The 11,738-nt window shown below is 50.2% G+C and overlaps 1 protein-coding gene across 2 annotated transcripts in view; it reads right to left on the bottom strand.

The window, feature by feature from the left end:
• Positions 1-11,738, bottom strand: part of LOC147105731 (guanine nucleotide-binding protein G(t) subunit alpha-3-like) — an 85,615-nt gene that overhangs the window by 39,578 nt on the left and 34,299 nt on the right. For both annotated transcript variants that reach the window (XM_086010370.1, XM_086010371.1), the window contains exon 2: positions 9,026-9,068. In XM_086010370.1, the coding sequence (XP_085866496.1) occupies positions 9,026-9,068 (43 nt within the window). The remainder of the gene's footprint in view (positions 1-9,025; positions 9,069-11,738) is intronic.

Here is an 11,738-nt window from a genome sequence, read left to right as displayed (position 1 = left end):
AAGGGGCCAGCGCCTGGAAGCCCGTCGGCGCAGGAGGTACCCCCCAAACAGGGTCTACAGATGCAGGGTTAGCTACCTCAACATGTCTGAGCAGCAGTGCCAAAGGCGGCTCCGACTTTCACAAGAGGTAGTGACTGACATCTGCGCAATGCTACAGCAAGACCTGCTGCCCAGAGGACCAGGTGGACAACCATTACCAGTGGCCATCAAAGTCACCACCGCACTCAACTTTTTTTGCCTCAGGCTCATTCCAGGGATCAGCAGCAGACATCAGCGGCATCTCCCAGGCGGCCGCACACACTTGCATCACGCAGGTAACCGATGCCCTCTTTGCCCTCGCGCACAATCACATCCATTTCACCAAGGATCGAGCAAGTGTCACGGCGCGAGCGGTTGCATTAGCTAATCTGGCAGGCTTTCCAAGGGTGCAGGGCATCGTTGACTGCACACATGTGGCCCTTAGGGCAACCCATCGCAATCCAGGTATTTTTGTCAACCGCAAGGGCTTCCACTCCCTCAATGTTCAGCTGGTGTGTGACCACAAGAAGGAAATTTTGCATGTTTGTGCCATGTACCCTGGCAGTTGCCATGACTCCTTCATACTGTGCCAGTCTAGTGTGCCTCCACTATTCAGTCTGCCAGACCAACTTAACGGATGGCTACTTGGAGACAAGGGCTATCCCGAGGACGTGGCTAATGACACCGTTGAGGAGGCCAGCCAACGAAGCTGAGGAGCGCTACAACTCCAGCCACATTTCCATCAGATCCATTATCGAGCAAACCATCGGTTTGCTGAAGATGCGCTTCAGATGCCTGGATAGATCAGGTGGAGCCCTACAGTACTCAGCAGCCAGGGTCTCCAGAATCGTCGTGGTTTGCTGTGTACTTCACAACATGGCACAGCGTCGTGGCTTACAGATTCCTTAGGACCGAGTGGCTCCTCACATATCCTCCTCCTCCTCCTCCTCAGAGGAGGGCGAAAACGAAGATCCTGCAGAGGCCCATCAACCAGTGGCAGTATTACGCGAGAACATTGCTGCCCGGGATGCAAGGAACGCATTCATCCTGGCCAGATTTGCTTAGCCTAGTCAATCAAACACTTCTGCTTCGCAGCTTCTTACCTGAGCATCGACAATGGCCAAGACCCTGCGGATTCCTAGCTATTTGACCAGCATACTGACAAGTGCAAGTAATCCTAAGCCCTCAATATGAAAGTCCCATTCGTGAAATGACACACGCCAAAACTGCAACAGTTGCCATCAGAATTTTTATGTACAAGAACCAACTGATGGCATTTTTACAATAAACACATTTCACCCAAGTGACTACCCTTGTGACTACTTGTGCAGAATTTTCCTCTTACGCGTGCTCCTAAGTAGTGCTTTACCTGTGGCTTCAGCAGATGTGGAGGCCCCTTGCTCACTTTCCTGCCGCTACTGTCTCGACACCTTTGGCGGGCGTCCTCTGGGGTTGCGAGCCTGTGAGGGCTCGTCAACAGTCTGCTGCTCCTGCAGCTGTGCAGGGGTTGAGACGCCTATCTCACTTGGGTGTGGACTCCGGTGGGACTCTGACCGAGGGCTCTGCAGTGGCATGGAAGTGTGAGCGCTTGGAGAGGAGCCCCCACTTCCTCGAGGTCTGCCACCAACCTCCCTCTCATGGGTCAGGTCTGCAAGTGGCTGGAGAGCACCATGCTGCACATCAGGGGGGCCATGGGGACCCGTATCTGCAATGGCAGTCCTACTCGGAAGGACTTCCATGAAGGTCTGGTTTCTCTGTTCAATAGATGCCCATCGCTCCTCAAGAGATGCCATTCTAATCTAAACAATGACCATGTTTTCCATACCCTGGTGACTAAGCTCCTCCATGGCCGTAGCCCTCCTCTCCTCTACCATAGCCATCCTCTCCTGCACGGTAGCCAGCCTTAACACGGAGGTAGCCATCCTTTCTATGTTGATGCGTTCATGTGTTGATGCGTTCATGCGCCAATGACTCCACAAAGGCTCTGCTCATGGTCGCTATGGACTCCTCCATTCGCTCCACACTCACAGTGACCCTAGAGACAAAACCTGCCAGAGACTCCTGCATCTGTGCCTGGAATTCCATCACCGCTGATCTCATGGATGGACCCAGGGGCAGAGGGTTGACATGCTGCTGAGCCGAGCTGGCAGAGTCCTGCGCCCTCCGACTAGGACTCTCCACTGCTGTCCCTGTCTCCACAATCTGCTGATGCTCACTTGTGAGCTGTGATACACCAGGTGACAACACTACTCTATGTCCTGAAGGTCCCGCTGAGGTGCGAGTGTCTGCGCTGGTGCTGGGTGCGCAGAATTCTGCTGATGCTGTGCCCTCAGAGGTTGCAGCTTCCTCTGAGGAGTCTGGCTGCTCAGCCTCTCCTTCCTGGCTAGGGGGGGACAGATGCTTGTGATGGTCCTGTGGGGGAGTAAAGTAAAGAGTTACAGACGTGATGCCAAGGCTACATGCACATAGCTTTTTGCAGATGCTCATAAGTCCATCTGTCGCAGCTTGACAATCATTATCAGCGACTCATGCAATGTCAAAGAGAGAGATGGGAAACTTTTCAGTCACCAGCTTGCTGTGTTGCACCCGTCTGTCCGTCCCCCATGCGCGAATCATCCTCAATACCAATGATTTCCTCAGGGGGTCAGGTGGGCTATTGAGGGTGGCCCTCCTCCTGTCCTGGCTTGCGCTCTCCTGTTGTGAGCTCTCTTTTCCTGCAATGAGGGAGACAAGTGGAGGTTGAGTGAGAATGAAGGAGTGTAGAGATTGCATAGCATAGATACTTAGAAGGAGACAAAGATGAAGTGAGGTTGCAAGACCAAGGGCCCTCCGTGTGTGTTGTCAGTTGTGTTCAAAGCATTAGAGTGAGAGGGAGTGTGAGGGCTGCATGGTGGAATAGTTGTGTGAATGTGAGCATAGAGAGAGAGGGAATGGGTAAGGGTGCATGGATATCAGTGCCAAGTGGGATGTGGAGGAAGAGATTGCTGAAGCTGAGTGCTGGTGAGGAAAGGCAATGGGGATCAGCTTGAGGGTGATGGGAAATTCATACTCACTTTTCCAGTGCGCTGAAAGTCATGAAATCTTTTCCTGCACTGTGTCCAGGTTCTGCGGTTGACTCCCAAGGAATTGACCTCCTCAGCCACCTGCATCCACACAGCCTTGGTCTGAGTGGAAGGCCTCTTCCTCCCTGATGAAGGGAACAGGACCTCCCTGTTGGCCCTAGCTCCATCCACCAGTGCCTGAAGTGCTGCCTCGACAAAGCGAGAAGCTGCTCTTGCCCTCCCGCTTGTCATCTCTCCTGCAGGTTCCTCTGATACCAAATGGAGGAAGCTTGGAAGCCTGCAGAAGGAGCAAGGCTTGCTGTGGACCTTAAGTGCAGCAGCAATGATAATGTCATCGGAGGGGACTTTTAGTCATGAAAACCCCCCTTGCAAAGGCTTCGCACACGTTGGAAATCAATTGGCCAACTGAGTTAAAATTGCATCAATCTCCCACATCCGTTTAGATTCGTGTGGGAAACACAAAATTCGGATAACACGACAACAGCTCGCACCTGAGCTAAAATCACCCCCATAGTGTTCACTCTGTATATAGGATATCCAAATAACAATACATTCATTGATTTCTAAATAAAATAATTCATTTTTGACGAGGAATTATAAGGATTCTGGTGCTCAATGTTCCAGGATCATCCTAGAATGCAAAGATAACCCCCGGCTTCTCTTCTCCACTGCAAACGGTCTTCTTAAACCCCTCTCCACTGCCTCCTCCACCCTCACCTCCAACAAGTGCGAGGTTCTCATGAACCTCTTTGTCTCTAAGATTGAGACCATCCACACAGCTGCCTCCGCCGCTTCCCTCCCTTCCCCTAGCCCACCGGGGCAAACTTCCCATAGGTTCCCCCCTGCCCTAGCCCTGAACTCGCATCTTTCTCTAGTTTCTCTCCTATTTCCCATCATGGACTCTTGAGCTCACCTCATCCATGAGATGCACCTCCTGCTCCCTCGACCCTACTCCCTCCAACCTGGCCCCCATGTTAGCTGATATTGTTAACAGTTCCCTCTCCTCGGGTGCTGTCGCGCCCTCGCCCCCTTCAAATCTGCCGTCATTAACCCTCTCCTTAGAAAACCCACCTTGACCCCTCTGTCCCTGCAAGCTACCGCCCAATCTCCAACCTCCCTTTTCTCTTCAAAGTCCCTGAATGTATTGTCGCCTCCAAAATTGGAGCATAGGAACTGGAGTAAGCCATTTAGCCCCTGGAGCCTGTTCTGCCATTTAATGAGATCATGGCTGATCTGTAACCTAACCCCATATACCTGTCTTTGCCCCATATCCCTTAATACCTTTGGCTAACAAAAATCTATCAATCTCAGAAGTAAAATTAACAATTGATCTAGCATCAACTGCCATTTGCGGAAGAGAGTTCCAAACTTCTACCACCCTTTGCGTGTAGAAATGTTTCCTAACTTCACTCCTGAAATGTTTGGCTCTAACTTTTAGGCTATGTCCTCGACTCCTAGACTCTCCAACCAGCGGAAATAGTTTCTCTCTATCTATCATCAGTTTTTGAAAATTTTGATCAAATCACCCCTTAACCTTCTAAATTCCAGGGAATACAACCTCTCCTCATAGCCTCTCCTCATAATTTAATCTTGGAGTCCAGGTATCATTCACATAAATCTCGAATGTAGTAAATCTATGCTCCAAGGCGAATCTATCCTTCCTAAGGCGTGGTGCTCAGACCTGAACAGAGTACTCCAGGTGTGGTCCACCAGGCCTTTGTATAGCTGTAGCAAGACTTCTACCCCCTTGTATTCTAGTCCTCTAGATATAAAGGCCAGCATTCCATTAGCCTTTTTGAGAATTATCTGTACCCGTCCATGACATTTTAATGATCGATGTACATGGGCCCCTAAGTCTCTGTGGACCTCCACTGTTTCTAGCTTTTCACCATTTAGAAAGTACTCTGATCTTTTTTGATCCAAAGTGAATGACCTCACACTTACGATAGCAAAATACTGCAGATGCTGGAAATCTGAAATAACAACAGAAAATGCTGGAAAAACTCAGCAGGCCAAGCAACATCCGTGGAGAGAAAATAGAGTCAACGTTTCGGGTAAACCCTTTGTCAAGACTGAAGAAGCACAGGAAATGAAATAGATTAAAAGGCCAGTATGGGGGCTGGGAGAGAACAAAAGAGAAGTGAAGAGACATTAAGAGTTATTCAAAATGAGACGAGATGGTGATAGGACTAGTGGAGACAAAAGACGGCTCTAGATTAGGTGTGAAATGCGCTGGCAGAATGGGAGACAGCTGCCATGTGGGAGAGAAAAAAAAGGGGGGGGGGAAAGGGCCAAAACAAAAGTGCGGATAAAAGATATAAGTAAAAATGTAATAGGGGCTGAGGTTATGATCTGAAATTGTTGAACTCGATATTGAGTCCGGAAGGCTGTAAAGTGCCTAATCGGAAGATGAGGTGCTGTTCCTCGAGTTTACGGTGAGCTTCCGTGGAACAATGCAAGAGGCCGAGGACGGTGAGGTTCGAGTGGGAATGGGGCGGTGAATTAAAATGACAGGCGACCGGAAGCTCGGGGTCACCCTTACGGACTGAACGGAGGTGTTCCGCAAAGCAGTCACCCAATCTGCGCTTGGTCTCCCCAATGTAGAGGAGACCACATCTTGAGCAGCAAATACAGTATACTAGATTGCAAAAAGTACAAGTAAATCGCTGTTTCACCTGGAAGGGGTGTTTGGGGCCCTGGACACTTACCTGCATTGAAATCCATTTGCCCAGTTTTGCCCACTCACTTAATCTATGAATATCTTTGTAATTTTATGCTTCCATCTACACGGCTAACAATGTCACCTATCTTTATGTCATCAGCAAACTTGGATACGTGGCTCTCTATCCCTTCATCCAAATTGTTAATAAATATAGTGCATAGTTGAGGCCCCAAAATAGATCCCTGTGGGACACCACACAAATCCATGCCCAACTTCCCAGCAATTCCATGTTTCAATCCCTCCAATCAGGTTTCCGCCCTAATCAGGTTTACTGAAACAGTCCTCATCAAAGTCACAAATTACATCCTACGTGACTGTGACCGTGGTAAACTATCCCTGCACATCCTTCTCGACCTGTCTGCAGCCTTTGACATGGTTGACCACACCATCCTCCATCGATGCCTCTCCTCCATCACCCAGCTGGCAGGGAAAGCCCTCGCCTGGTTCCATTCTTATCTATCCAGTCGTAGCCAGAGAATCACCTGCAATGACTTCTCTTCCCGCTCTCGCACCATTACCTCTGGGGTCCTCCTAAGATCTATTTTTCATCTACATGCGGCAACATCATCCGAAAACACAATGTCAGATTCCACATGTACACTGATGGCACCCAGCACTACCTCACTATCACCTCTCTCGACGCAACCCCCCCACTGTCTCTGATTTTTCACATTGCTTGTCCACCATCCAGTACTGCACTGAAATTTCCTCCAACTAAATATTGGGAAGACCAAAGTCATGGGGGGGGGGGGGGGAATTTTAACATTAAAAAACAGGTGAGTTGGGGGTTTGGGGGGTGTTAAAGTGTTAAAAATCGGAATCCCAACCTGAACCCGCCTACTTCGGGTTTTAACGGAGGCAGGACGGGGCAGGCAGCCAACCCGTTGACAGGAGGCAGGACATCTATTTAAATATTATAATGAGGCTGGAAGCTGCTTCTTTAACCACCATTTTGTGTTTAACTGTAGCTGGTCGGGTTTTGGATGCCTTGTAAAACTGGCCAGCTACAGCAAGGCGCAGACTGCTGGATCGAGGAGGTAAGTGCCTTTACACCTAACTCCTGGATCCAGGGTCCCTACCTAACCCACCCCCCATGATTGGAGACCCCTCCACAAGGCCTCCGATCACCCCCCAGGCCAACAATCTCCACCACGAGGCCCCCCACCCACCCCAGGCCTCCGAACAGCCCCTGCGCTGTTTCCCCCCCCCCGCTGCTCCGGACCACCCACCATGCTGCTCCAGGCCGCCGATCCTCCTCGCATCCCCAGGTCATTAGCGACGCCCCCCCCCATGCCGTGCTGGTCCCTGCCCACCCCATGATCCTCATCCAAGGCCCTCCCTTGCTTCTCCAGCCTTCCCCTGGCTGACGATCCTCATCCAATGCCCCCCTCATGCTTTTCCGACCACACCCCGGCCCCCACTCAATCCATCCCTCCTTCCTCTCTGCGGTCTAGTGCCACAGGCCTACCCGCCCGCAGCCAGCCAGCCTCTCAATCTGGCAGGCTGCAGGTGGGAAACAGAGGCTTCCCATTTAATTCAGGCCCTGCTGTTAAAGTCTTGAAAATGCCGCCCCCCTGCCACCCCCAACCCGTCCTCCTCATTAAAAGTCAGCCCATTGTCTTTGGTCTCCGCCACAAACTCCGTTCCCTAGTCATGGACTCCATCGCACTCCATCGCGACTGTCGGAGGCTGAACCAGACTGTTTGCAATCTTGCTGTTTTATTTGACCCCAACATGAGCTACCAATCACATATCCGCTCCATCACCAAGGCTGCCTACTTCCACCTGCATAACATCGCCTAACTTCGCCCCTGTTTCAGCTTATCTGCTGCTGAAACCCTCATCCATGCCTTTGTTACCTCTAGACTTGACTATTCCAACACTCTCCTGGCTGGACTCCCATCTTCCACATTACATAAACTTGAGCTCATCCAAACCTCTGCTGCCCGGACTCTAACTCGCACCAAGCCTACATTGGCTTGCGGTCTGGCAATGCCTCAATTTTAAAATCCCTCCATGGCCTCGCCCCCTCCCCATCTCTGTAACCTCCTCTAGCACTACAAGCCTTTGAGATCTCTGCACTCCTCCAATTATAGTCTCTTGCGCATCCCCGATTTTAATCGCTGCACCACTGATGGCCGTGCCTTCAGCTGCCTCAGTCCTAAGCTCTGGAATTCCCTCCCTAAACCTCTCCGCCTCTCTACCTCTCTCACCTCCTTTAAACCTGCCTCTTTGACCAAACCTTTGACGAATCTGTCCGAATATATAGGATTACATAGGATATATGGCACAGAAACAGGCCATTCGGCCCAACCAGTCCATGCCGGTGTTTATGCTCCACTCAAGCCTCCTCCTGTCTTTCCTCATCTAAATCTATCAACATAACCCTCTATTCCCTTCTCCCTTATATGCTTATCTAGCCTCCCCTTAAATGCATCTATACTACTCGCTCCAACCACTCCCTGTGGTAGCGAGTTCCACATTCTCACCACTCTTTGGGTAAAGAAGTTTCTGCTGAATTCCCTATTGGATTTCTTGGTGACCATCTTATATTGATGGCCTCTAGTTATGCTCTTCCCCACAAGTGGAAACATTCTCTCTGTATCCACTCTATCAAAATCTTTCATAATTTTAAAGACCTCTATTAGGTCACCCCTCGGCCTTCTCTTTTTAAGAGAAAAGAGACCCAGCCTGTTCATCCTTTCCTGATAGGTGTACCCTCGCATTTCTGGTATCTCCTTATGTGGTTTGGTGTCAAATTTTGTTTGATAACGCTCCTGTAAAGTGCCTTAGGATGCTTTACTATGTTAAAGGTGCTATAGTATGTAAGTTGTTGTTGTTATCAGAAACTGAAAATGTGAAGCTTTAACAGTTTTTGAACATTGGCAGAATTTGATAATAATTTACAGTTTAGGTTTCAACTGCCTCAAAGCATTGACTATTTTGTACAGTGTTTCTTTATGCCATTGGGATTGTTGTGATCCCCTTTCTCTGTGGCGTTTCCATCTCTTTAATTACCTTTCTAATTATACTATGGATAATTGGATATTTGATAGAAGATTGAATCATTTTCTTATCTTTACTGAACAGATAACTTGATGAAATCTTCACATGATCAAGAACCTTTATAAATGTAACTAGTGAATAGATTATTTACACTGTAATACAATACACAACGTGCATTTATTGAGTGACAGAATTACATTTGATTTCCTCTACTTACTTCATCTGTTTGACTATTGTGCTTTTACCCGATTCACCAGCACCTGTAACATGAAATGAAGAAAATAAACAAGACAATAACTCATTTTAATATATTAATCTCCAATGTACGTTCCGGTGAGGCCGAGAAGCTCCCTCTTTTGCTAGCACTGTTCTTATTTGAGCAAAGCAAATAAGGGAGCCTGAATCTGTGAAAAGGTATAAAAAATTCTAATTATCGGCTACTGCTACAAATAATATGAGGGGATTCAAGGGACTAGGATAAAGATAAGACGTGTTGATAAAGAAAGGAAGAATAGATGGATGTAGTGAGAAGGCAGCTGGGCTTAAAATCAATGAAAAAGCAGCAGGTTTTTTGCCCAAGTATCCTTTACTTGTTCTTAAAAGTTGCGACATTTTCTAAAAACTTGGAGGATTTGGGGAACTGGATGCTCCAATGGGTCAGACACTGGCCTTTCTCCTGTGGGACTCGAGTTCAATTCCTGTGTTTGCTGGCTGTAAGGATGCTTTGTGAAATGAGTTCGGCAGTCTCAGCCCAGATCTGAGAGGGCCTCGGCCTCCAGCACCAAACTGCACCTGATTCAGGCATTGCTTGGTAATCTCACTCAGTGAGACCCCAGGAGGGTTGGTGTGGGTCAAGGAGAAAATGTCAGCCTGGTGCAGTAGGAGTTGTTCTTCTGAGATTGTGGCTGAGGCATGGTGTTGGGGCAGAGTAAGGGGAGCTTGGCTATGGTGCATCTGACCAGGGAGTGCTTGCTGCTGACACTGGGCATCTGAAATTGGAAGAATTCCATTCCCCAGCACTAATACCCTCACCTATATGAGTAAAAAAAAAGAAAAATCAGAAGGATAACTGCAACAGATTATATTGAAAGGCTAAATGGAATAAAAGGGAGTAATGAAAAACAATTTGCAATCCAGGAGCTATTGCATCCCAAAGGTCTTAATGCTAATTTAAGTGATCTAAAGGAATGAGAATAACTTTACTTGATTGCTGCTATTGAACTGCATCATTAAAACAATTGGGCCTAGAAATTCAGTATAGCCACTTTTGGGGCGGTAAAGTCGGGCGGACGCTAAAGTTTGCGCCCGGCGCAAAGTCGCGCCACCTTCGCCGATATTCAGTCGCATCGCCCCAAGAGGTTGCTGCTGCGCTAAAACAGGCAATGCACGACTATCTTTAGGTGCTAAGCCGGCGGTCCGGGGCGATACCCCCGAGGCCGGGCGCAGCGCCGGTGCGGCGAGTTGTTGATTGACGGCAGACACTCTGGCGCCGGTCAGCTCTTAAAGGGGGAGGGTGGATTTGTTTGCCTGCCACGTCCTGCACACTGCAGCCCTCAACCTAGGCCTGACCACTTCAGCTTCACCTGCACAACGCCCAGGGCTATGGAGAAGGCCAGGGAGAGAGCGCAGCACTTCAGCGACGGTGACCTGAGGCTGCTGGTTGGCAGAGTGGAGCGCAGGCGCCATGTTCTGTTCCCAGAAGGTGGCAAGAGGCCGCTGCCCAGCGCCTACTGGAAAGCCTGGAGGGAGGTCTCAAACAGGGTGTCTTCCAACAGCGTGGTTGCCAGGACTCCTGTGCAATGCCGGAAGAAGTTCAACGACCTCACTCGGGTTGTCAGGGTAAGTACCCTTTCCAGTGTCCTCCTCATCCCTGCATGTGCACCTCACTTTATAGGCAAAGGGACCTGAAAGCCCTAATGGCCAGCCCTCATCCAGCAGCTATGGGACTGGCATGAAAATCACTTGCACATTCAGCACTTTACACACTGTACAAGCTATTCGACCATGGGAGGCATTGCAGACAAGATCAGGGCTACACACTGTACAAGCTATTCGACCATGGGAGGCAGTGCAGACAAGATCAGGGCTACACACTGTACAAGCTATTCGACCATGGGAGGCAGTGCAGACAAGATCAGGGCTACACACTGTACTTAGAGGCCGTCCTTTCTCTTGCAGGCCAAGGTGGCGTACAACCGGCGGAAACGAACTGAGACCGGGGGAGGCCGTCCTGACGTCAAAGAGCTCTCCGACCTCGACCAGCGTGTGGAGCGCCTTATGGCAGGCCGGCTGATTGGCCCCGTCGCCACTGGAGATGCCGACCCTGTTCTGGGCACCAATGGTAAGGGCATCACCTTTTTGACCTCTCTCGTTACACTTGCGCCTCAGATCAGCATCCTTTGCCACTGTCTGACCAATGCAGTGCATGGCAGCACTCATGCCTCCCTCGCTGCCGCCCTGTCCTCACTCTAAAGCTACTCTTGTGCCTTCCTGCTTTCAGATGGTGAATCGCCAGGTGAGGAGGCGGGCCCTCAAGCTGCCACTGTCAGCCCTTCGGAAGACGAGGAGGAGGAAGAGGAAGCCGGCCCATCAGTGCCACCCTCAGCCGCGCCAGCCCATGGCGAGGAAGGGGACACGTCTTCCCTGGAGGGGAGCCGGGGGGAAGGGTCGGAGGAGAGTGAAGCTCCGGGGCCCAGCGGCCTGCAGCAATGCGGGAGGGGTGGGGAAGCTCGGCGGACTTCTCCCCAGAGGGTGAGTGCGGCCTCCAGTCCTGCGACGGTCAGCACAGAGGAGGTGCGGCTCCTGGAGGAAATGGCCATCCAGGCTGAGCTCAGGCACAATGAGCTCATGGCTGCAGTGGCAAGGATGCCTGACTCCATTGAGTCTTTGTCAAGGAGTGTGCAGCAATTTGGAGCAGCACAGGCCAGGAG

The sequence above is a fragment of the Somniosus microcephalus genome, chromosome 17 (genome assembly GCF_052327205.1).
Source record: "Somniosus microcephalus isolate GS21.2 chromosome 17, FLI_Smic_1.0, whole genome shotgun sequence".
NCBI lineage: Eukaryota > Metazoa > Chordata > Chondrichthyes > Squaliformes > Somniosidae > Somniosus > Somniosus microcephalus.
The sequence above is the reverse complement of the archived record's forward strand: the minus strand, read 5'-3'. Positions and strand labels throughout refer to the sequence as shown.